The 22,736-nt window shown below is 38.5% G+C and overlaps 1 protein-coding gene across 2 annotated transcripts in view; it reads right to left on the minus strand.

The window, feature by feature from the left end:
- The window catches only part of GRM3 (glutamate metabotropic receptor 3), a 104,454-nt gene that overhangs the window by 17,688 nt on the left and 64,030 nt on the right, over positions 1–22,736 (minus strand). For both annotated transcript variants that reach the window (XM_060156159.1, XM_060156158.1), the window contains exon 3: positions 6,787–7,853. In XM_060156159.1, the coding sequence (XP_060012142.1) occupies positions 6,787–7,853 (1,067 nt within the window). The remainder of the gene's footprint in view (positions 1–6,786; positions 7,854–22,736) is intronic.

Raw genomic sequence — 22,736 nt, forward strand, 5'->3', positions numbered from 1 at the left:
GAGTCCTTTTTGTCAGCGTCAACAAAACTGTGGCAAGCTAACATGTTAAGTTGGAATCAGTCAAGTAAAATCTCAGACTCTTCGGTCTTTGACAGTTGTGACAGTGAGATCGGAAAGGCTTTCTCAAAGAGGAAGGATGAGGGTCTCATGGGCTGATGAACAGGCCTTGAGAGCAGTCCATGGGAATCCGTAGCAAACAGGCTGACCAAACTGTATGGCCAACCGGGCAATAAATAGTGTTCTACTTTATGGCCATTAAAGAAGAGAATTTGAGGGGTGGTTCTCAGGCTGAGTAACAGGAAGTAGATTCGGATAGAGCTGCTAGACCTGTACTGAAATTGTTGCTGACTCACCTCTGGGGGTGCCGTGGATTTCCTCCCTATTCTGATTCAGGTCCTTGGTGGGCAGAAAGTTCTACTCTTTTTTCACATAAAAGTTGCAGAGACAAACACCTACCCTGACCCTACACTGAAAAGAGAAGCCTTCAGAGAAGCAGAGACCAGGTGAGTCATTTAAACTTTGGCTGGCTCCCTTGGGAAATGAGGGAAGAGGGCGACCAGTCTTGTGAAGGAAGAATGGCAACAGCTAGGCCCTCTTAGGGCTCATCCCTTGGTATAGTCTCTCACGCCAAACTTAGATCCATTCTGCGATGACAGAAGTCTCAGTTTTTTACAGTGGAACCTGGCTGCAGAAAAGGAGCTTTGGCCCTCTCTGTCAGATTGCCCTGAAACAGGATAATGCTCTGGGAAGCCAGAGATGACGCACTGACCGGTATTTGGGCTCTTCCTGACCTGGATTGGGTTGAAAATGCTGACATAAGTGCTGCACCAAAGAATGAGAGACGGACGCAAGGAAATCTGGACGAATTCCTGCAGTCAGCTGCAGCCCTGGAAAGCTTGCTTAGCCCTTAGGCTAAAACTAGGCAAGATGCTAAGAGATAATATCACGATGAGACAGCAAATGCCCTGGATTAAGACGAACTCCTTGAAAAAAGTTGCTGTCTGTGCAAGTCAGTGGCGAGTGAGCTGAAATCCGCAAACCACGTGGCCCAGGCAGATAGCTACCGATATCTGGCTCTGGCCTCTGAGTCAAGGGGTCCCCCAAACTGAAATGAACAGTGACAGTAATGATGATGTTGCCATTCAATTCAGGGTTTTGGGTGCTCAGAAACATTGGACCTTCGTTTGGTTTGAGCCATGCGTAGCTGCTGCCTGCTTGAAACACAGAGCAAATGTGCCTTCCTTCCTGGCATGGAGATGTCCGTGCTGCCTGATTCCTCCCTTACTCTCTCCATCCTGATCGCAGCTGCCTTAAGAAGAAAGGAAGGATAGGAACAATGTCTCCCCATCCCCAAGGGTGGCTGCCATCCATATGCACCAGACCCAGTATGCTGGGAAACTCTGGGGAGGGAAGAACTCGAATTTTTATGCTCTGTTGGTTACAGACAGCTAAGTCACCATCCTATCCAGGCCTGTTAGGAAGAAGGCTGGGCTGGGACCAGAATGAGGCAAATGAGGAACTTGCTTGAGATACACATTTAAGGAGGCACCCAAAACTCAGTAATCAAGACAAGTAATTTTTTTTTTTTTTTTGCGGTACGCGGGCTGCGGAGCACAGGCTCCGGACGCGCAGGCCCAGCGGCCATGGCTCACGGGCCCAGCCGCTCCGCGGCATGTGGGATCTTCCCGGACCGGGGCACGAACCCCTGTCCCCTGCATCGGCAGGCGGACCCTCAACCACTGCGCCACCAGGGAAGCCCCAAGACAAATAATATTTTATTGCAGTATTTTTTAAAAATAAAAATTCATGCTAAAAGCCTACGATGAACACAATACCAACCTTTTAGATAAGGTTAGGATCGGTAACAGTGCTGGGCTGTGATGTATTCAAAGTGAAGGCAAAAAGTCAGCAATACTGATCCTATCGTGATGACTGCTCATGCACGTGTTACCGGGCCCACTCTGCACTGCCTACTGGCAATTGGGACTTGCGCAACCTACACAAATGCTGAAGTTCTGGCCACAGTGGTGGCTGCGGGTAATAAAAGTCCTTTGTCTCTGAGTTAGGAGTCTCAGGTCTTCTGTCAGCATCCGCGAAACTGTGGCGGGCTAACCTGTTAGATTGTGGGATGGATTAAAAACCCTTCTCGGTCCTTCACAGGTTCTGCCTCCATCACTGACATCCTACCCTTGGTTCAGGCCCCCATCATCTCTGACCTATCGCAGTCACTTAACTGCTCTCCCCACCCCTGCTTTTTCCTTTCTGTCGTATGTTGTCTTTAGCAGCTTGACTTTTTTTTTTTCCTAAAATGTGAGATCACAAAATATGAGATCATTAAACTGCTCCATTTAAAAGTATTTCAGTGGTTTCTTTTTCCATAGAGAACAAAAATCTAAACTTTTTGCTATGGCCTATAAAGTCCTATGTGGTCTAGCTGCCCACCCTCCCAACCGCCTACCTCTCACATAAACTCACTCTCCCATCTACTCATTAAACGGTAGCCAGATACACCTTTCTTTTCTAAGACATTTTTGCCTGGGGGTGTTTGCACTTGCTGTTTCTCCTATCTAGCGGGTAGAATTCCCCTGGTTTGCTCCTTCCCATCTTTCGGTAGGGTATAATGAAGTAGGCACTAGTAGGGGTGGCAAACACGTTTTGAAAGAATGAGATGTGATACATTTCTTTAAATCTTCAAGATAGTCAACATGGGAAAATTGGAATTTCTCTGCAAGTACTTAAACCTTGTAAAAATTCCGAAGTCACCTCCGAGTCTGCCTAGGCAAAATGCTTTGCCTGCACCAACCCCAGTAAGAATCCAGCATCTTGATACCTAGAGTACGGTCCTTTGCCTCGCAGCATCTCCATCATCTGGGAGCTTGCTAGAAATCCAGAACCTTGGGCCTCATCCCTTCTTCCTGAATCAGAATCTTTAGCAAGATTCCCAGGTGGAGGCGCCTTAAAGTTTGGGAAGCACTGTAGTGGCATAACCCCGCTCCCTTCCGTCATAGTACTCACCACTGCGTGAGTTATCCTGAATTCTCACTTATTAATTATTTACTCACCATCTCTATGCTCCTCTCATTCCCCACCAGATTGTAAGTTATAAAAGAGGAGGGGCTTGTCTGTGTTGATAGCTGTATCCCCAAGGCCCATAATAAAGGCTCAGATACTTTTGGAAGACATGAATGAACAAAATACTCAGTAATTACCATTTAAACTTTTTACGGTAAACTTTCCACCCAAACGTGACCTAGTTTTTCTTTACACCATTGGAACTATGTATTGGATCCCTGATGACTCGGTGTTTGATTCTTACGCTCTCTGGGATGGTTTTGTTGTGGTACAGAAGGAGGCAGCCTGGATATTTCTCATAGATCCTTTGAAGTTTTGGATTCTTACCCAAGTTTTTGCTCGCTCCGTCTTGATGTCTCTTACAGCGTTGACTAGTCTTGTTTGTTCTAGGTTTTACTCCTACAAGTCCATTCATCATATTAAGGGTAGATAAGTGTGTGATATAGTGGGAAAGGCATGGATTTGGATCCAAAACACTAGTCCTACTATTTTTTAACTGTGCCACCTGGGAAGTTAATTGCCCTCTGAGTCTGTTTACTCATCTTCCTAATGGATAATGAAATTCGCTTTCCAGGGTGCTAATGAGAATAACGTAAGCTCATGTATGCAAAGCACTTGGTAGAATAAGGTCTTGGAATTTGGTCAGGAAGACTTAGTTCCTTTCTTTCCCTCTTGCCTTAATCATGTCACTTTTTGCCCAAGTGAACAACCAACCAAAAGAAAACAAGAAAAATTTAAAAATCACAAGACCTCAAAGGCCTTAAACATCATTTAAATGAATTCCTCTACCTGGTATAATCTGACCAAGCTGCCAGTTCCCATTAATTTCTCACTAGACTCCCCCTATCTTCCATTTGAGCACGACCCACATTATTGCATTCTTCTTGGTTCATTTCTATTTTGCCTCAAGAATATTCCCTGTAGGCCCTATATACTCTAACTACCTTACTTGCACTTTCCTACCAAGGTACCTACCAAGGATGAAATCCCACCTCTTTAAGGAGATTCCTGGAAAGACCAAGCTCTTACGGATCCAACTCGTTTTTGAAACTAATAGGCATTTAAGAGTTTCTATCAGCAATTTAATTATAAACTATTCTGTGTTAATCTTGAATTCGTTCATGCTTGTTACTGTTTTCCCAACTGAGATGTAAGCTTTTTGAAGACTAGAATAGTGCTTTATATTGTTTTATAACTCCCAGTGCGTGGCAAAGTACTGAGTCATAAACCTTGTTGACCGATGGCCAAATTCTTAATGCTGGTACTTAGATTATTATTGGGTACTTTTCTAATGCTGCTGATTCTCTCCGAGCCACATGGTTTCCCTCCAGGAAATTTTAAATCGCAGTCTAAAACAAGGGTCCTGGGTTCAGATACCTATAGGGCTATGCAGATTCATACGTGAGGGTAGCCAGGTGTAAGAATTCAGGGGCTGGTGGGAGCTGTGGGCAACAGGAGTGAGAGTGCTCTGTCTAGAGGCATAAGCACTACTCAGCCAGCTAATTGTGGGTCCACATGTTTTAGTTTGTTAAGAGAAGCCAAGAATCTAGATAGTTATGTACAATTTCTCAATGTTCTTACTTTGGCAAACATTTCAAAGAATTTCAAAACAGTGCCGGCCAAACTAGAGGTATCTGTGGGACAAGAAGAGCATGTGATTCATTAGGGCAGCGATTTTCAATCCTGGCTGCAAATGAGAGTCACTTGGGGAGCTTTGAAAAATCCTGATGTCTAAGCCACAGATCAGGCCAATTAAATCAGAATATCTGGGGCTGTGCCCCAGGTATCAATATTTTTTTTCAAAGCTACCCAGTTGATTCAGTGTGTGATTGAATATGAAAACCTCTGTGTTGGAGGCTCTGGTCTACTGTCTCATTTCTTTTGTAAATTGAGGATTGGGATTATTTGCAAGGATAACTGAGACCTCAGATGATCTCTGTAGGATTCATTGCCTTAATTAGCATAGCCCTTAAAACTCTCGACTGTACAACCTCTGCCCCATTTTCCTTGTAATTTCTGCCATGTGGCAAAACTTCTGGTATCTTCAGCTAATTTCTTTTAACCATGATATTGCTATCATGTTAAAGGAAGAAGTCATTTTTTTATGTTTTAGGAATAAATGCTAGTTCATTCAATAAAATTAAATTTTATTCTTGGTAGTATTTTTGTTTTATTTTTTCATTAGCTTTTTTGAGAATGAATAGTTTCAAATCATATGTGAGGATAGAACAAATAGCATTGTAACTATTTTGCATTTCCAATACCCCAAGTCCTGTCTACTAAGGATGGCTTCCTAAGAACTGAAAAAAAAATCCTTACAGATCTATAGGAGGAGGATGTGTATAGAAAGACAAAAGATAGAATTGGGGGCATTAAAATGCATTAACTGTAGTTCTCCATTTAATCCCCACACTAGAAAGGTACGAACTCCTGTGTGCATATAATCTGACCTTTGATTTTGTTGATTTAGTTCTGATGTCTTCTCTTTTGACAGATTTTCAAAAATTTTTATAGGTAGTCTTATAGAAAGCCTGACCGTTATCCCAACATTGATTGTATATTCTTTATTTTTCTGGCTGCTCCTTTAATGTGGTCCATAGGTTTGAGTCACAACGTTGTGGATAATTTACTAGACTAGACACATCAAGCTTTGCCAGTCTCTTGATCTCTTGCTTTAAGTAGCTTTGTCTTATTTTTGAGCTGCAATATTCAAGAGCTTGGTAATGTAGGAACTGCTGATAAACAGAAACATTTGAGGACTATTCCAACCTACAGAGGCACTTTACTTTGTGAAATCATGTTGTAACAAGGAAACCATAAGGCCTCTGGAAAACTTAATGACGAATTAAGAAATATAGAGAATAAAAACCAGTTGCCTTAAGAGGGAAATATTCTTATACTCACTCATTGGGCGATACGAAAATGAGAATTATAAATGTGAGAGCAACGGATTGATGGTTTCAACAGTTTGAGAAATTTTGATGGAATCATGAACTGTTTCTTTCAGGAGAGATGGTCATTATATTGAAGCCCAGAAATCTGAACTAAATATTACTGGAGACTATATGAGTAATGACTTAATTAGGTTACCTGGATATAGACAGTAAAAGTTTTAACCGATTCAGGGATTACATACATATACCACATCTACAGGAAGTAATGTTGTAGAAAAAGTATAACAAATATTGTATTTTAACTTGTTTTAGAGAAATAATGATGCTTATTTGAAGCTTGAGTGAAAAGTTTTTAGATCTTTCAACTGATCCTGGCTTAATGTTGCAACTCTGCTTTAATTAACAGATCGATCTGTGGTAGCCAGGTCCTCTCGTGTCTAATTTAAAGTCTTATTATCTTGTCATTCACTTTCTAAATGAAATTAAAAGTTTTAAGGGGCGTGTGCGTGCATGTGTATGTGTGTGTGTGTGTATTATACTCTTCTCCCACTAGATTGTAAATTGCTTGAATGACCATGCCATTTACATTTATGTTCCTCTCTGTGCCCAGCACAATGCTTTCCACATAGCAAGCACTAATTAAATGTTTTAAAACATATTGAATTAATTTCCATATACAATATGGTGGTTCATCATGGCATTTATAATTTAGCTACCTAATTGCTGAGATGAAATAAAAGGAGTCTCTTTTAAATTATACATAACAAAACAGTGGCAGGATACAAGAAGAAGCAAAAGGAGAAACCATTCTGAGACTTACTCTGTAGTCACTTGAAGTCACATAAAATATAGGGAGGAAGGCCAACCAGATGATGCATGTGGTGTACATGGTAAAACCAATGAACTTGGCTTCGTTGAAATTCTCTGGGCACTTCCGCGTTTTGAAGGCATACACAGTGCATAAGATGACCAGGACCACATCGTAGGTAAGTGAGATCAACATGCTGGAATCTTTGACATTGCATTTTAAGATGACTGTTTCCCGCTTCTCTGGAAGGGTGTACCGCCTGGTGCCTGGAACCTCCAGGATGAGCCACACAGACACTACCACAATTTGCACCAGTATCAGACCCAGGCAGATGAAAACCTGAGAACTTGGGCTGATGAATTTTGGCCTCTGAGCGCCATTCTTTACCCCATCGAAGACACGGGCAATGCAGTTTGTCTTGGTCAGCAGGGCTGAGTAACAGACAGCGAAGGAGGTCCCCAGCCCTAGTCGGCGCAATGCACAGATGACTGGTGATGGCTTGGAAATGAAGAAGAATGTCATGCAATAGGACAGGCCAACCCCAAACAACAAGATGTAGCAGAGCTCCCGGCCTGATGCTTTGACTAACGGTGTGTTGTTGTGCTTGATAAAGACAGTCACAACCACGCATGTACACATAAAACCCAGGCAGGCAATGGTGACTGGACCAATGGCCCAGGCATCTTGCCACCTGATGTAGTCCTCAGGAAGGTCAAAGCAGCCAGATAGGTCTGCAGTGGGCCACTGCCCAAGGCCGCAATCCATACAGGTAAACTCGTCAGCCAGGTATTCGTAGGGCTCGCAGGGGATGCAGATCCAGCAGCAGACATCCCCTGGTTGCATATTCTTCATTTCATTGGGTGCACAGGGGTCGCTGCACTGGGACGTGGGGATTGAGTTCCGGGACCAGTGGATAGAGTCGACATCTACTGATAAGGTTTCTGCCCAATGACCAACCTTCAAGTAGGAATACTTGCCGCCCATGTACTGGAAGTTGAACACGTTGTAACGTCCCATTCCGTCTCCAAAAGTGTCAAACTTGACAATGCTATCTGCACCTTTATTTGGGTTGAATGGAGCTGTGACATGTAAAGTAAAAGAAAAGAAAAAAAAGATCACTGTTTAGGTGTCTTAAGTGTGATCGGTCAATGACTTTATATCATACACTTAGCAAAACTGAAATAACAGGGAACAGGGATTCTAAGGCTGAGATAATTTATCAATTACCATTGAATTTACATATTAAAAACTACTGGAGTCTTCAAGCATTCATAAATTCATTCACTTAACATTCCTGAGTGCCTCCTGTGTGCCAAGTGCCAGTGATAATCATGAGTACAATACAGTGTCTGCCTTCAAAGGAGCTGATTATTTAACAGGGAAACCGGTGAACATGTAGTCATATTTTATGTGGTATATAAATATTCATTTCTTGAAAGATTCCACAATAGGAATTGGACAAAGCTTCGAATCTCATCTCTATTACGTATTTATATATTTATGTATAGAAATTAAATATTTTCATGAAGATATAATTAAAAAGAGGAATTTTTCTCCTTCAAATCAAGAAAAAAATTTTCATTATAAATGGATGGTATGTTTCTTTTAAACAGTTTAGATAATTCAGAAGGAAAGAAAAAAAGAACACTCATCCATAATCCTTCAACTGTAGTATTTTCATGTTTTGGAGGCTGTTCATTCTGACTACATATTTGCATGTGTCTGTGTATAGCATACTCCTATCCACATATATACAACCTGAATATTCTGAAGGCACCTACAGTAGAAGCTAGGTAATTGCTTTACAGTTCCTAACTGTACGGGATCGGTAGCCCTCAACCCTGTCCCTTTCTTATAGCCAGTGCCTAAGAGCAGCGCCTCTCTAAGCATCTCTGGTTCCTCTCTCCTCTCTTCCAGCTGCTGCTCATCACGTCTCTCTTGCCAACATGAGCTGCCATTCTGTTCACCATTTTTATGCCACCTTCTCTGGTCTACTCTGTGCCTACTATTTCACACTGCCGACCTTTACTCTTTCCTTAAATGTAGAAGAATGAAGCTGGTGTCTCTGATGCACAGACAATCTTTATTAGTCAGGGTAGGCTTGCCTGTGTTGGTAAATAGACCCCAAATTGTTTAAGGGCTCAAACACAATGGAAGTTTACTTCTCCCTTGTGCAGTAGGCTAAGGTCTTGGTGGGTGGGTATCTCTCCTCCACACAGGGATTCAGGAACCCACGTTCCTTCCATCTTGAAGCTGTACCAATTCCTAGGACCTCCTTCTCATTGGCATCCATGCAGTGGAAGGAGAAAAAGAGTATGAATTAGGTACACCTGCTTCCTCAAAGTATAAACCTGGAAGTGGCACGTGCTTTTATTCACATTATTGACTAGAAATTAGTTACAGGGTCACACCCAACTTCGAGAGCAGCTGGGAAATGTGGCTTAGCTGATGTGCCCAACTACAGCTATGGATGAGGAAGGGGAATTTGCAGGACACTGCAGTCTCTTACTCTGCAGGTCTTTGCTGTCTTTACTACCTCCTCCCTGAGCTCCGTCCTGTCTTCTCTGGGGCTCATGTTGTTCCAGCCAGCGGGAAACAGCTTACTCTTCTTGGGTCTAGTTATTTTATGGAGGAAAGCGTCCCTCAATGAGTTGCTTGGGTCCTTGGTAAAAGAAAACCTCACATTTCACCTAATAGCTCTTGCCTACATAGGATGCTTAGATGCCCCTAGAGTGTCAGGCTTGGTGTTTCCAGTAATGTGTTGTACCATATATAAAGTCTGTTAGCAAATGTAATTCAATATGCCACATTTATTCCTCACTTATTATGATTTATTTTCCTTTAGTGATCTTGTTATCTCACATTTGACTTTCCTAAACTTCACCTAGCTTTCTGCCACATTCTTCAAACCCATCGCCTATGTCTGTGTGTGTCTGTACTGCAGTTGGGGATTGGCTTCAAGTTCATAGCGAGACACGCTGTAGTCGTAGATGAGTGCATGATTTTGGATTTAGATGGACTATGTGTGATTGTCATCTCTGCCTTTTAACAGTTGTATGTCCTTAGGAAAGTTAACCTTTCTAACTCTGTTTCCTAATCAACAAATTATAATATAAATAACAAATTATAAATAAATGTAAAAATGCTAAATAAATTGATCATTTTCTACTGGTTTATAACATTTGCCAGATACTAAATTGTGGGATAATTCATTTCTCTCTGTTATTTGTTGTTTCTCTTGATCTCTTTCCACAGCAGTATGATCTTTTTTGCAACTACTACAGCTTTAGACTATGTTTTAATATGGTAGAACAAATGAACATAGGAGTTGAAACATTATTGCTATATTTTCAGGAGTAGGAATCAATATCACAATTCTTAGATCACAGAAAACTAAATTTATTTAGTCCATGCTTAGAAAAATTTCATTAAAAATTTTAGAGACTCCTTTCACATGTTACAAATAAATAAAATGTTGAATATTTTAACATAGTTTACATCAAGTATAAGAACCTCAGATGTGTTATTAATTTTTTTTATTCTCAACTACACAGTCAATCTCCACCAGTGTTCAGTGGATGTTATTAGGTCATTCTGGAAAAGATTTGTAAAATAAATGTTTTATAGCTTTAAATATTTCACTATTTTCACAGCTATTCTTGAATATAAAGTTTCTTAAAAATAATGTATTTGAAAGGTGACAAAACTGGTTGTTTTGCGTAATCTGAGCCGGAGAGGGTTATTGATAAGATTGTTGGCATGTGAGCTAATACTATAAACACTAAAGATGTAAAACATTCCTTTTATAAATCTTTTACGGAAATCATCTGATATCATTAACTGAATATTGGAACAGACTGGTGGCCTAGTTGAGAATAACAAAACTAATAACACATCTAGGGTCTTAACACTTGATATAAAATGTTTTAAAATAGTCAACATTTTACTTATTTGTAACATGTAAAAGGAATACCTGAATTTTTTTTTTTTTTTTTTTTTTTTGCGGTACACGGGCCTCTCACTGTTGTGGTCTCTCCCGTTGCGGAGCACGGGTTCCGGACGCGCAGGCTCAGGGGCCATGGCTCACAGGCCCAGCCGCTCCGCGGCATGTGGGATCTTCCCGGACCGGGGCACGAACCCGTGTCCCCTGCATCGGCAGGCGGACTCTCAACCACTGCGCCACCAGGGAAGCCCAGAATACCTGAAATTTTTAATGCCTCTTTTCTAAGCATAGAATAAACAAACTTAGCTTGATGTAACATAAGAATTCTGATATTGATTCCTACTCATGAAAATCTGGTAATATTTCAATTCCCATTTTTTTCTTAATCGTTTGAATATACAGAGCATTGATAGGTTTTTCAAAGAGCCTAAATGAGGACTTTAGCTCTGGCTTTTACAAAATATAGGCACTTTTTTTTAATTGGAGTACAATTGCTTTACAATGTTGTGTTAGTTTCTGCTGTACAAAGAAGTGAATCAGCTATATGTATACATATATCCCCTCCTCTTGGACCTCCCTCCCCCCACCTCCTTCCCACCCATCGACGTCATCACAGAGCACAGAGCTGAGCTCCCTGTGCTATACAGCAGGTTCCCGTTAACTATCTATTGTACACATGGCAGTGTATATATGTCATCCTAATCTCCCAATTCATCCCACTCTCCCTTCCCCTCCTGTGTCCACTCTTCTGTTCTCTACGTCTGCGTCTCTGTTCCTGCCCTGCAAATAGGTTCATCTGTGCCATTTTTCTAGATTCCACATATATGCGTCAATATACGTTTGTTTTTCTCTTTCTGACTTCACTCTGTATAACAGACTCTAGGTCCATCCACATCTCTACAAATGACCCAATACCCTGAGAAAACCATATTTCAAAAAGACACATGTACCCCAATGTTCATTGCAGCACTATTCACAGTAGCCAGGACGTGGAAGCAACCTAATGCCCATTGACAGATGAATGGATAAAGAAGATGTGGTACATATATACAATGAATATTACTCAGCCATAGAAAGGAATGAAATTGGGTCATTTATAGCCACTATTTTTCATTAGGCTATTTTATTTTTAAATTTTTTTGAATTTTATTTATTTTTCATACAGCAGGTTCTTACTAGTTATCCATTTTATACATATTAGTGTATACATGTCAATCCCAGTCGCCCAATTCATCACACCACCACCCCACATCCACCACCAATTTTACCCCTTGGTGTCCATACGTTTGTTCTCTACATCTGTGTCTCAATTTCTGCCCTGCAGACCGGGTCATCTGTACCATTTTTCTATGTTCCACATATATGCGTTAATATAGGATATTTGTTTTTCTCCTTCTGACTTACTTCACTCTGTATGACAGTCTCTAGATCCATCCACGTCTCTACAAATGACTCAATTTCGTTCCTTTTTATGGCTAATATTCCATTGTATATATGTACCACATCTTCTTTATCTATTCATCTGTCGATGGGCATTTAGGTTGTTTCCATGACCTGGCTATTATTGTAAATAGTGCTGCAGTGAACATTGGGGTGCATATATCTTTTTGAATTATGGTTTTCTCTGGGTATATGTCCAGTAGTGGGATTGCTGGATCATATGGTAATTCTATTTTTAGATTTTTAAGGAACCTCCATACTGTTCTCCATACTGGCTGTATCAATTTACATTCCCACCAACAGTGCAACAGGGTTCCCTTTTCTCCACACCCTCATCAGCATTTGTTGTTTGTAGATTTTCTGATGATGCCCATTCTGACTGGTGTGAGGTGATACCTCATTGTAGTTTTGATTTGCATTTCTCTCATGATCAGTGATGTTGAGCAGTTTTCATGTGCTTCTTGGCTCTGTGTAGTTCTTGTTTGGAGAAATGTCTATCTAGGTCTTCTGCTCATTTTTGGATTGGGTTGTTTGTTTTTTTTAATATTGAGCAGCATGAGCTGTTTATATATTTTGGAGATGATAATCCTTTGTCCATTGATTCATTTGCAAATATTTTCTCCCATTCTGAAGGTTGTCTTTTCCTCTTGTTTATGGTGTCCTTTGCTGTACAAAAGCTTTTAACTTTCATTAGGTCCCATTTGTTTATTTTTGTTTTTATTTCCATTACTCCAGGAGGTGGATCAAAAAAGAATTTGCTGTGATTTATGTCACAGAGTGTTCTTCCTATGTTTTCCTCTAAGAGTTTTATAGTGTCTCGTCTTACATTTAGGTCTCTAATCTATTTTGAGTTTATTTTTGTGTATGGTGTTAGGGAGTGTTCTAATTTCATTCTTTTACATGTAGCTGTCCAGTTTTCCCAGCACCACTTATTGAAGAGACTGTCTTTTCTCCATTGTATATCCTTGCCTCCTTTGTCATAGATTAGTTGACCATAGGTGCATGGGTTTATCTCTGGGCTTTCTATCCTGTTCCATTGGTCTATATTTCTGTTTTTGTGCCAGTACCATATTGTCTTGATTACTGTAGCTTTGTGGTATAGTCTGAAGTCAGGGAGTCTGATTCCTCCAGCTCCGTTTTTATTTCTCAAGATTGCTTTGGCTCTCTGGGATCTTTTTTGTCTCCATACAAATTTTAAGATTTTTTTGTTCTAGTTCTGTAAAAAATGCCATTGGTAATTTGATAGGGATTGCACTGAATCTGTAGATTGCTTTGGGTAGTATAGACATTTTCACAATATTGATTCTTCCATCCAAGAACATGGTATATCTCTCCATCTGTTTGTATCATCTTTAATTTCTTTCATCAGTGTCTTATAGTTTTCTGCATACAGGTCTTTTGTCTCCCTAGGTAGGTTTATTCCTAGGTATTTTATTCTTTTTTTTGCAGTGGTAAATGGGAGTGTTTCCTTAATTTCTCTTTCAGAGTTTTCATCATTAGTGTATAGGAATGCAAGAGATTTCTGTGCATTAATTTTGTATCCTGCACCTTTACCAAATTCATAGATTAGCTCTAGTAGTTTTCTGGTGGCATTTTTAGGATTCTCTCTATATAGTATCGTGTCATCTGCAGACAGTGACACTTTTACTTCTTCTTTTCCAATTTGTATTCCTTTTATTTATTTTTCTCCTCTGATTGCCGTAGCTAGGACTTCCAAAACTATGTTGAATAATAGTGGCGAGAGTGGACATCCTTGTCTTGTTCCTGATCTTAGAGGAAATGCTTTCAGCTTTACACTATTGAGAAGGATGTTTGCTGTGGGTTTGTCATATATGGCCTTTATTATGTTGAGGTAGTTTTCCTCTGTGCCCACTTTCTGGAGAGTTTTTATCATAAGTGGGTGTTGAATTTTGTCAAAAGCTTTTTCTGCATCTATTGAGATGATCATATGGTTTTTCTCCTTCAGTTTGTTAATATGGTGTATCACATTGATTGATTTGCGTGTATTGAAGAATCCTTGCATCCCTGGGATAAATCCCATTTGATCATGGTGTATGATCCTTATAATGTGTTGTTGGATCCTGTTTGCTAGTATTTTGTTGAGGATTTTGGCATCTGTATTCATCAGTGATATTGGTCTGTAATTTTCTTTTATTGTAGTAACTTTGTCTGGTTTTGGTATCAGGGTGATGGTTGCCTCATAGAATGAGTTTGGGAGTGTTCCTTCCTCTGCAATTTTTTGGAAGAGTTTGGAAAGGATGGGTGTTAGCTGTTCGCTTAATGTTTGATAGAGTTCACCTGTGAAGCCATCTGGTCCTGGTCCTGGACTTTTGTTTGTTGGAATATTTTTAATCACAGTTTCAATTTCATTACTTGTGATTGGTGTGTTCATATTTTCTATTTCTTAAGGTCTAAGAAGGTATAAGTTTAAGAAGTATACCTTTTCAAGAATTTGTCCATTTCTTCCAGGTTGTCCATTTTATTGGCATAGAGTTGCTTGTAGTAGTCTCTTAGGATGCTTTGTATTTCTGCGGTGTCTGTTGTAACTTCTCCTTTTTCATTTCTAATTTTACTGATTTGAGTCCTCTTCCTCTTTTTCTTGATGACTCTGGCTAATGGTTTATCAATTTTGTTTATCTTCTCAAAGAACCTGCTTTTAGTTTTATTGATCTTTGCTATTATTTTCTTTGTTTCTATTTCATTTCTCTCTGCTCTGATCTTTATGATTTCTTTCCTTCTGCGAACTTTGGGTTTTGTTTGTTCTTCTTTCTCTCGTTCCTTTAGGTGTAAGGTTAGATTGTTAATTTGAGATTTTTCTTGTTTCTTGAGGTCAGCTTGTATTGCTATAAACCTCTCTCTTAGAACTGCTTTTGCTGCATCCCATAGGTTTTCATTGTCATTTGTCTCTAGGTATTTTTTGATTTCCTCTTTGATTTCTTCAGTGATCTCTTGGTTATTTAGTAACGTATTGTTTAGCCTCCATGTGTTTGTGTTTTTTACGGTTTTTTCCCTGTAATTGATTTCTAATCTCGTAGCGTTGTGGTCAGAAAAGATGCATGAAATGATTTCAATTTTCTTAAATTTACTGAGGCTGAGTTTGTGACCCAAGGTGTGATCTATCCTGGAGAGTGTTCCGTGTGCACTTGGGAAGAAAGTGTAATCTGCCGTTTTTGGATGGAATGTTCTGTAAATATCAATTAAATCTATCTGGTTTATTGTGTCATTTATAGCTTATGTTTCCTTATTAATTTTCTGTTTGGATGATCTGTCCATTGGTGTAAGTGAGGTGTTAAAGTCCCCCACTATTATTGTGCTACTGTCAATTTCCTCTTTTATAGCTGTTAGCAGTTGCCTTATGTATTGAGGTGCTCCTTTGTTGGGTGCATATATATTTTTAATTGTTGTATCTTCTTCTTGGATTGATCCCTTGATCATTATATAGTGTCCTTCCTTGTCTCTTGTAGAATTCTTTATTTTAAAGTCTATTTGATCTAATATGAGTATTGCTACTCCAGCTTTCTTTTGATTTCCATTTGCATGGAATATCTTTTTCCATCCCCTCACTTTCAGTCTGTATGTGTCCCTGGGTCTGAAGTGGGTCTCTTGTAGACAGCATATATATGGGTCTTGTTTTTGTATCTGTTCAGCGAACCTGTGTCTTTTTGTTGGAGCATTTAATCCATTCACTTTTAAGGTAATTATCAATATGTATGTTTCTGTTACCATTTTCTTAATTGTTTTGGGTTTGTTTTTGTAGGTCCTTTTCTCCTCTTGTGTTTCCCACTTAGAGAAGTTCCTTTAGCATTTGTTGTAGAGCTGGTTTGGTGGTGCTGCATTCTCTTAGCTTTTGCTTCTCTGTAAAGCTTTTGATTTCTCTATCGAATCTGAATGAGATCCTTGCTGGGTAGAGTAATCTTAGTTGTAGATTCTTCCTTTTCATCACTTTAAACATGCCATGCCACTCCCTTCTGGCTTGTAGAGTTTCTGCTGAGAAATCAGCCATTACCCTTATGGGAGTTCCCCTGTATGTTATTTGTCAGCTTTCCTTTGCTGCTTTCAATAATTTTTCTTTGTCTTTAATTTCTGCCCATTTGATTACTATGTGTCTCAGCGTGTTTCTCCTTGGGTTTATCTTGTATGGGATTCTTTGCACTTCCTGGACTTGAGTGGCTATTTCCTTTCCCATGTTAGGGAAGTTTTCGACTATAATCCCTTCAGATATTTTCTCGGGTCCTTTCTCTCTCTCTTCTCCTTCTGGGACCCCTATAATGTGAATGTTGTTGTGTTTAATGTTGTCCCAGAGATCTCTTAAGGTGTCTTCATTTGTTTCCATTCTTTTTTCTTTATTCTGTTCCATGGCAGTGAATTCCACCATTCTGTCTTCCAGGTCACTTGTCCATTCTTCTGCCTCAGTTATTCTGCTATCGATTCCTTCTAGTGTAGTTTTCATTTCAGTTATTGTATTGTTCATCTGTTTGTTTGTTCTTTAATTCTTTTAGGTCTTTGTTAATCATTCCTTGCATCTTCTCAGTCTTTGCCTCCATTCTTTTTCCGAGTTCCTGGATCACCTTCACCATCATTATTCTGAATTCTTTTTCTGGAAGGTTGCCTATCTCCACTTCATTTAGTTGTTTTTCTGGGGTTTTATCTTGTTCCTTCAACTGATACATAGCCCTCTGCCTTCTCATCTTGTCTATCTTTCTGTGAATGTGGTTTTGTTCCACAGGCTGCAGGATTGTAGTTCTTGCTTCTGCTGTCTGCCGTCTGGTGGATGAGGCTATCTAAGAGGCTTTTGCAAGTTTCCTGATGGGAGGGACTGGTGGTGGGTAGAGCTGGCTCTTGCTCTGTAGGCTATTTTAAATCAGTGGGTGCAGAATATAGGTAGACTTTCATCAGTTTTTTTTCCTTCCTACCTTTTTTGTTGTTGTTGTTAGTGGCAATTTTATTTTATTTTTTATTTTTAGGTTTTAAATTTTTGTTTTTATACAATTTTTACATGTTACTTTACAGTTATTACAAATATTGGCTATATTCCTTGTGTTGTACAACACATCCTTAAGTCTGTCTTATACCTAATAGTATGTACCTCCCACACCCCTCCCCTATTTTGCCCCTCCCCCCACTGGTAACCATTAGTTTTTTCTCTCTGTGAGTCTGCTTCTTTTATATTATATTCACTAGTTTGCTGTATTTTTTTTAATATTTCACATATAAGTGATAACATATAGTATTTGTCTTTCTCTGTCTGACTTATTTCATTTAGTGTAATGCCCTCCAAGTGCATCCATGTTGCTGCAAATGGCAAAATTCCATTTTTTTTATGTCTGAGTTGTATTCCATTGTGTGTATGTGTATATATATATATATATATAATATATATATATATATATATATATATATATATATATATATATATATACCACAGCTTCTTTATCCATTCCTCTGTTGATGGACACTTAGGTTGTTTATGTCTTGGCTATTGTAAATAATGCTGCTATGAACATTGGGGTTCAAATTAGTGTTTTAGGTTTTGTTGGATATATACCCAGGAATGGGATTGCTAGGTCAACTACTTTCTGACCTTTTTATTTTGAAAATTTTCAAAGCTACAGTAATGATGAAAGAAAAGTATGATGGACATGATTGCATCACCTAGAATTGCAATCACCTTGATTGCAATCACCTAGAATTAACGAATTGTGAACGTTTTGTCGCATTATACTATTCTTGCACATATGTACCAGGAACATGTAAATGAATGTTGGTAGTACTGTATATAAGTGGAAAAAAAAACTGGAATCAACACCAGTTTCCAACAGCAATCACAAATTATTTTGTGGATTATTAACAATATTACATTGTTGTGAAATTAAAGTGACAACAGGTAAATGTATTTTGAAAGCTATAATGTGTGAAAAGACAATGTAACTCCACTTTCATAAAGTTCTAAGATAAAGAACACTAAGTTGTAAGATAAACACATCTAAACGTATCATTTGGGAATACATACAGAAGTGATAAACGAATGGTAATGAATAAGGTAAATGAATGATAATGACAAAATTCAGGATAGTGCCTATGGGATGGAGTGGTGGTATGTAAAGGATGGGATAGGGAAGAGCACAAAGTGGATGCCAATTTATTATAATCTGTTTCTTGTTTGGATGGGGTGTTTTTCATGGATGAGTATTTTATTGTTGTGCTTCATAAATTGCACTGAGTTAAGTATATTATTTGTATGGTTTAATATTTCATAATAAGAGTATATAAAAATTAAAATTTGAAGATATACTATTCCAAACACAAATAAAATATATTAATTAATCTTGTCATTCTAGGGGACTAATGCTGCAAGATTTATTTCTCCTGACTCTCCCATGTGGGGACTGGGAATGTAGTAATGATCAATTGTTTCTGTTGATACAATGAATTCCTAAGAGATTTGCTAAGATATATTGGAAAAACTAGTTTATATATACAAATTATAATCAGAAAGAAAACATTCCACTTAAATGGCATCAAAAATAATAAAAAAAAACCCTCAGGATAAATTTAACAAAATAAGTGAAAGACCTTTGTGAACACTAATTCTGGAATCAGTGAAAAGACATACCACGTTCTTGGATAGTATTTGATTCTCTCTTAGTTGATTTTAATAATAATAATGACGATAGTAATAATATATAAATAATAAATTTCAATAAAAATTCCAACTTTTTATAAAAACAAAAAAAGTCGACCTCAAAGTTCATATGGAAAAATAATTCATTAAGAATAGCCAGGAAAAAGAAGAGCAGTGAGGGAGCATTAGCACTACCAGATATTAATACATATTATAATGCCTCGATCATTAAAACAGTGTCGTCCTGACTCATGAATGCATGGAAAAGAACCAGTGGAGTTGTATGAGATATCCATAAATAGACCCAGTTTACCTGAAGACAGGGAATACTATACAGCTCTGAAGAGAAATGAGGAAGTGTTCTATGTTGCACATATTTTGAAGCTATAAAAAAAATCTAAAAGTCACACGATTATCTGTAAAACAAAGTATAATACAGTTAATTTAACATTTAATATGCTATATTTTATGTAAATGGAGAAAACAGAAGAATCTATTCTTTTTTCTCTTTTATGCGTAAAGGAACTCTGGAAGGATGCCCAGGGATAGCAGTTATCAATGGCAAGAGATGCAAAGCTAGCAGATGCATGGCAAAGATGGGAGGGAAATTTTTACCAAATTCTTTTATATATTTTTTGTGTTTTGAAGCATATGATTTTATTACCTATTCAAAATATAATAATAAAAAAGGAAAACATACATTTACAGTCAAGGATCACCAATATTTGAGTAAACTTCTAACCTGAAAGAGAAAGACTGAAACCATCAGAAAAGGAAACTTGGATAGAATAGAGGCAGTGAAGGGAGCAAAAGACAAAAGCTTTAAAACAATAATGAGCTCAGAGAAATAAGAAAAGATGCTGCGTGTATGACATAGGTACAGTCTATCCTTAAAAAGGAACATTCAGAGAACAAGAATGAACTTTTGGAAATGAAAGCAGAAATAGAAATTCAGTATAAGAATTGAAAGTTGAATTTGAGAAAACTCTTAAATTTTGACCAAAATGCTAAGAAGGAAAGTAGAAAATAAAACAAAAAATTGAGAACATTCTGTGGAATTTCAACAGTCAATCAACAGACCTTTGAGAAAGACAGAAAGAGAAAATGGAGGACATCATCAAAAGAGTCACAGTAAATAATTGAATGAACTTGGTCTGGGAAAGCGTGACAAGAGACTATTGCTCTTTCTTATAAGCTTGTCAAAGTCACGTAAAAAAATTATATACTTTTGATAACAATAAATTATAAAGTTGAAAAAAGTACAAAGAATAATTGAGCTAGGTCAGCTTGCAAAGTAAATAAATTAGGAAAATGATACTGCTGCAAATATCATCACAAGTGCTTGACAAGTGGGTGGTGAACAAGCAAATAGTCCTTTGGTGGAGTTTTGTTTTTTAATATAAATTTTCCCCTTACTAAATTTGTCTCGTTAAATATCTAACAAAATGTGGTCTAGTGTCTAAATCGTTTAAATCAAGAAAGCATATTAAAGTATTTCAAATGAACACATTACAAATTTTGAACAAAAATCCATTGTCAGCAGAAGTGTCCTGATCTGTAGTTTGGAATAAAGGGCTGCTATGTCTATACTTAGAAGGAAAAAGAATGAAAGGAGAACCTAGCAGAAAAAGGTAAACCACGTTGGTCAAATATTTCACAATGGAGAATAGTCATTCTGTACCGGAATGTTGATCGAAACACGACTGGCCTGAGAGGCAGGTAGGAAAACCAAGCGCTTTCTCAGGTGCTGCTGGGGTGACTTGAAGTGACAGAGCAGCGTGAAAGTATTGATCCTGTCGCCTTCCTGATGCGCTTAGCATTGCCTCTGAGTCAGATGGCTTATCTGGGAAATAGTTCAAGTCCAGTGAACCGGAAGCATGGTTCTCTGGAGCTGAGCTGTACAGGAAGCTCTGGAGTTTCCTATTTCTCCAGTTGAATCTCCCCAAGGGAGCAAGCATCACTCAACATGGAAAAGTAAATCACTTCACCTTCGTTGTTGTTGTAACAGCACGAAAAAACCCAAACTAAAGGGGTGGGGGAAAGAACTGGAAAGATGGCGGAGGTTTTTTGTTTTTTTTTTTTCCACAAAGACTTAGAACCTTCTCCAAAATCTGCTTCATTGCCCCTAATGCCTCAAAATCAGGTCCTCATTTTACAGAAGGAACCTGATCTGGCCTTGAGTCAGGAGAATGACTTCTCAGTTTAGCTCATCAACCAATTAGTTCTGACCCCAGTTTCAAATGGATTTATTTGAGAAGTTTTGTACCAAGGTGACCAGCCCTCCTAGGGCTCATTTCATAGAGACAAGGCGAGTCTATGCCTTACAAATATCATAGGTCAATAGCAGGAGAAAATTAAATCAGTTATCTTTTCCTCTCAGACAGAAGTCCAATTAAGGTAGGACAATAATGTGGCTCTTAATAGGCTCTCAGTAATGGGAATATAACTGCCGCTGCTTGGGTTCACATCCATAAATACTAATGAAGATTGCAAAAGCTACCAGCAGCAATATGGCTCCAATTTTACAACCAGGCCATCAGTGAAATTTCCGTGAACTATTTTGATGGATTGGAATAAATACATAGATGAGAAGACAGAAAATGGCTTTTCCTTTGAAAGACCTTGTTAGGGGTCAAGGGGTGAAGAAATCAAAATCCTTTGGCTAGAGCCAACAGAATCTTTTACAAACATCATGTGGCAGGAAGACAGGAAAGAATAAAAATGAACCCTCAGCTATCTGTAATTAATTTACCTACCGATTAGGAACACAATTGCTGAAGCATTTCCATGGTTATTTATCAACTGAGAGTAGCTTCTGGGGCAGAGCACCATCTAGATGTTGAGGTGCTGTCTCACACATGAAAAATGCTCGATAAGTACCTAAGGTGCTAGCGAGAGTGAGTGTTCTAGAAAAGCTATCGAAAGAACAAGCATGTTTTAGGGTGTTAAGACTTTGGTAAAGATCTCTCTTCAGTTCTCCTGAAAAGTTAGCACAGATAACACTTCCGATGCTTCATTATGTATTTTACTGGTTTCCCTACCTAGAATCTACGTATTATGGCTGAAATGTTCAGCACTCAAGGCAGCTCAGAAAGGAACAATCTACTCTTAGACTAAGAATGAAGAGTGTGGAGGCAAGGCGCAGAGAAAATAGCAGTGAGTAGAAATTAGTGAGATTCCCATCTCCCTCAACCCCAGTTCAGGGAGCAGGCTTAGGGCCTGTCTTTGCTTATTTTTTTCATTTTAGCTGGAAGGTTCACGATGGCCCCTGAATGTTTGGTTAGGGACCCTCTTTAATGTGAGCTAATGTAACTATCACATCTTTTTCTACTCTTTCTTTCCCAAGTCCTGATCTCCATTACATCATCTACTGCTTTTCTCACGTTGCCCTATAATGAGATATTTAAAAACTTTTAATGGAAATACATATACAGAAAAAGGGTAGAAATAAGAGAATTATCACAAAGTGAAAACTCCTACATAACATTATGGATGTTAGGAAAGGGAACATTACCAGTCCCCTTGTTCCTGTTCTACCCTTCCTTCTTCCCAAAGGTAACCACCATCTTACCTTTTAGGACCATGAACAAGAGTCACCTGATATTAAACTTTAGATTAATGTAGTAATCATAAAGTATGGATTATGTTATTTCTAATATCTTTTGCTCTAAATTAAGTTGGGTGAGATTCATTCAAGTAGTGTGGAGGTGTATTTGGTTTACTTTTATCGCTGTATAGCATTTTAGTATATAGATGTGCCACAGTTTATTTAGCCATGCTTCTGTTGATGGACGCGTATTTTCTTTTTTACGTCTTTAGCTTATATGAATAAGGCTGCATCTTTAGCTGGGTTATCCCAGAAGTAAACCTTAAGACTAGATTTGGGTTCAAATAGTTGATTCAGGAGTTTATAGGGAAACGGAGAAATAAGATATAGACAGGAATGAATCCAATACA

This window comes from Lagenorhynchus albirostris, chromosome 8 (assembly GCF_949774975.1).
Source record: "Lagenorhynchus albirostris chromosome 8, mLagAlb1.1, whole genome shotgun sequence".
Classification (NCBI taxonomy): domain Eukaryota; kingdom Metazoa; phylum Chordata; class Mammalia; order Artiodactyla; family Delphinidae; genus Lagenorhynchus; species Lagenorhynchus albirostris.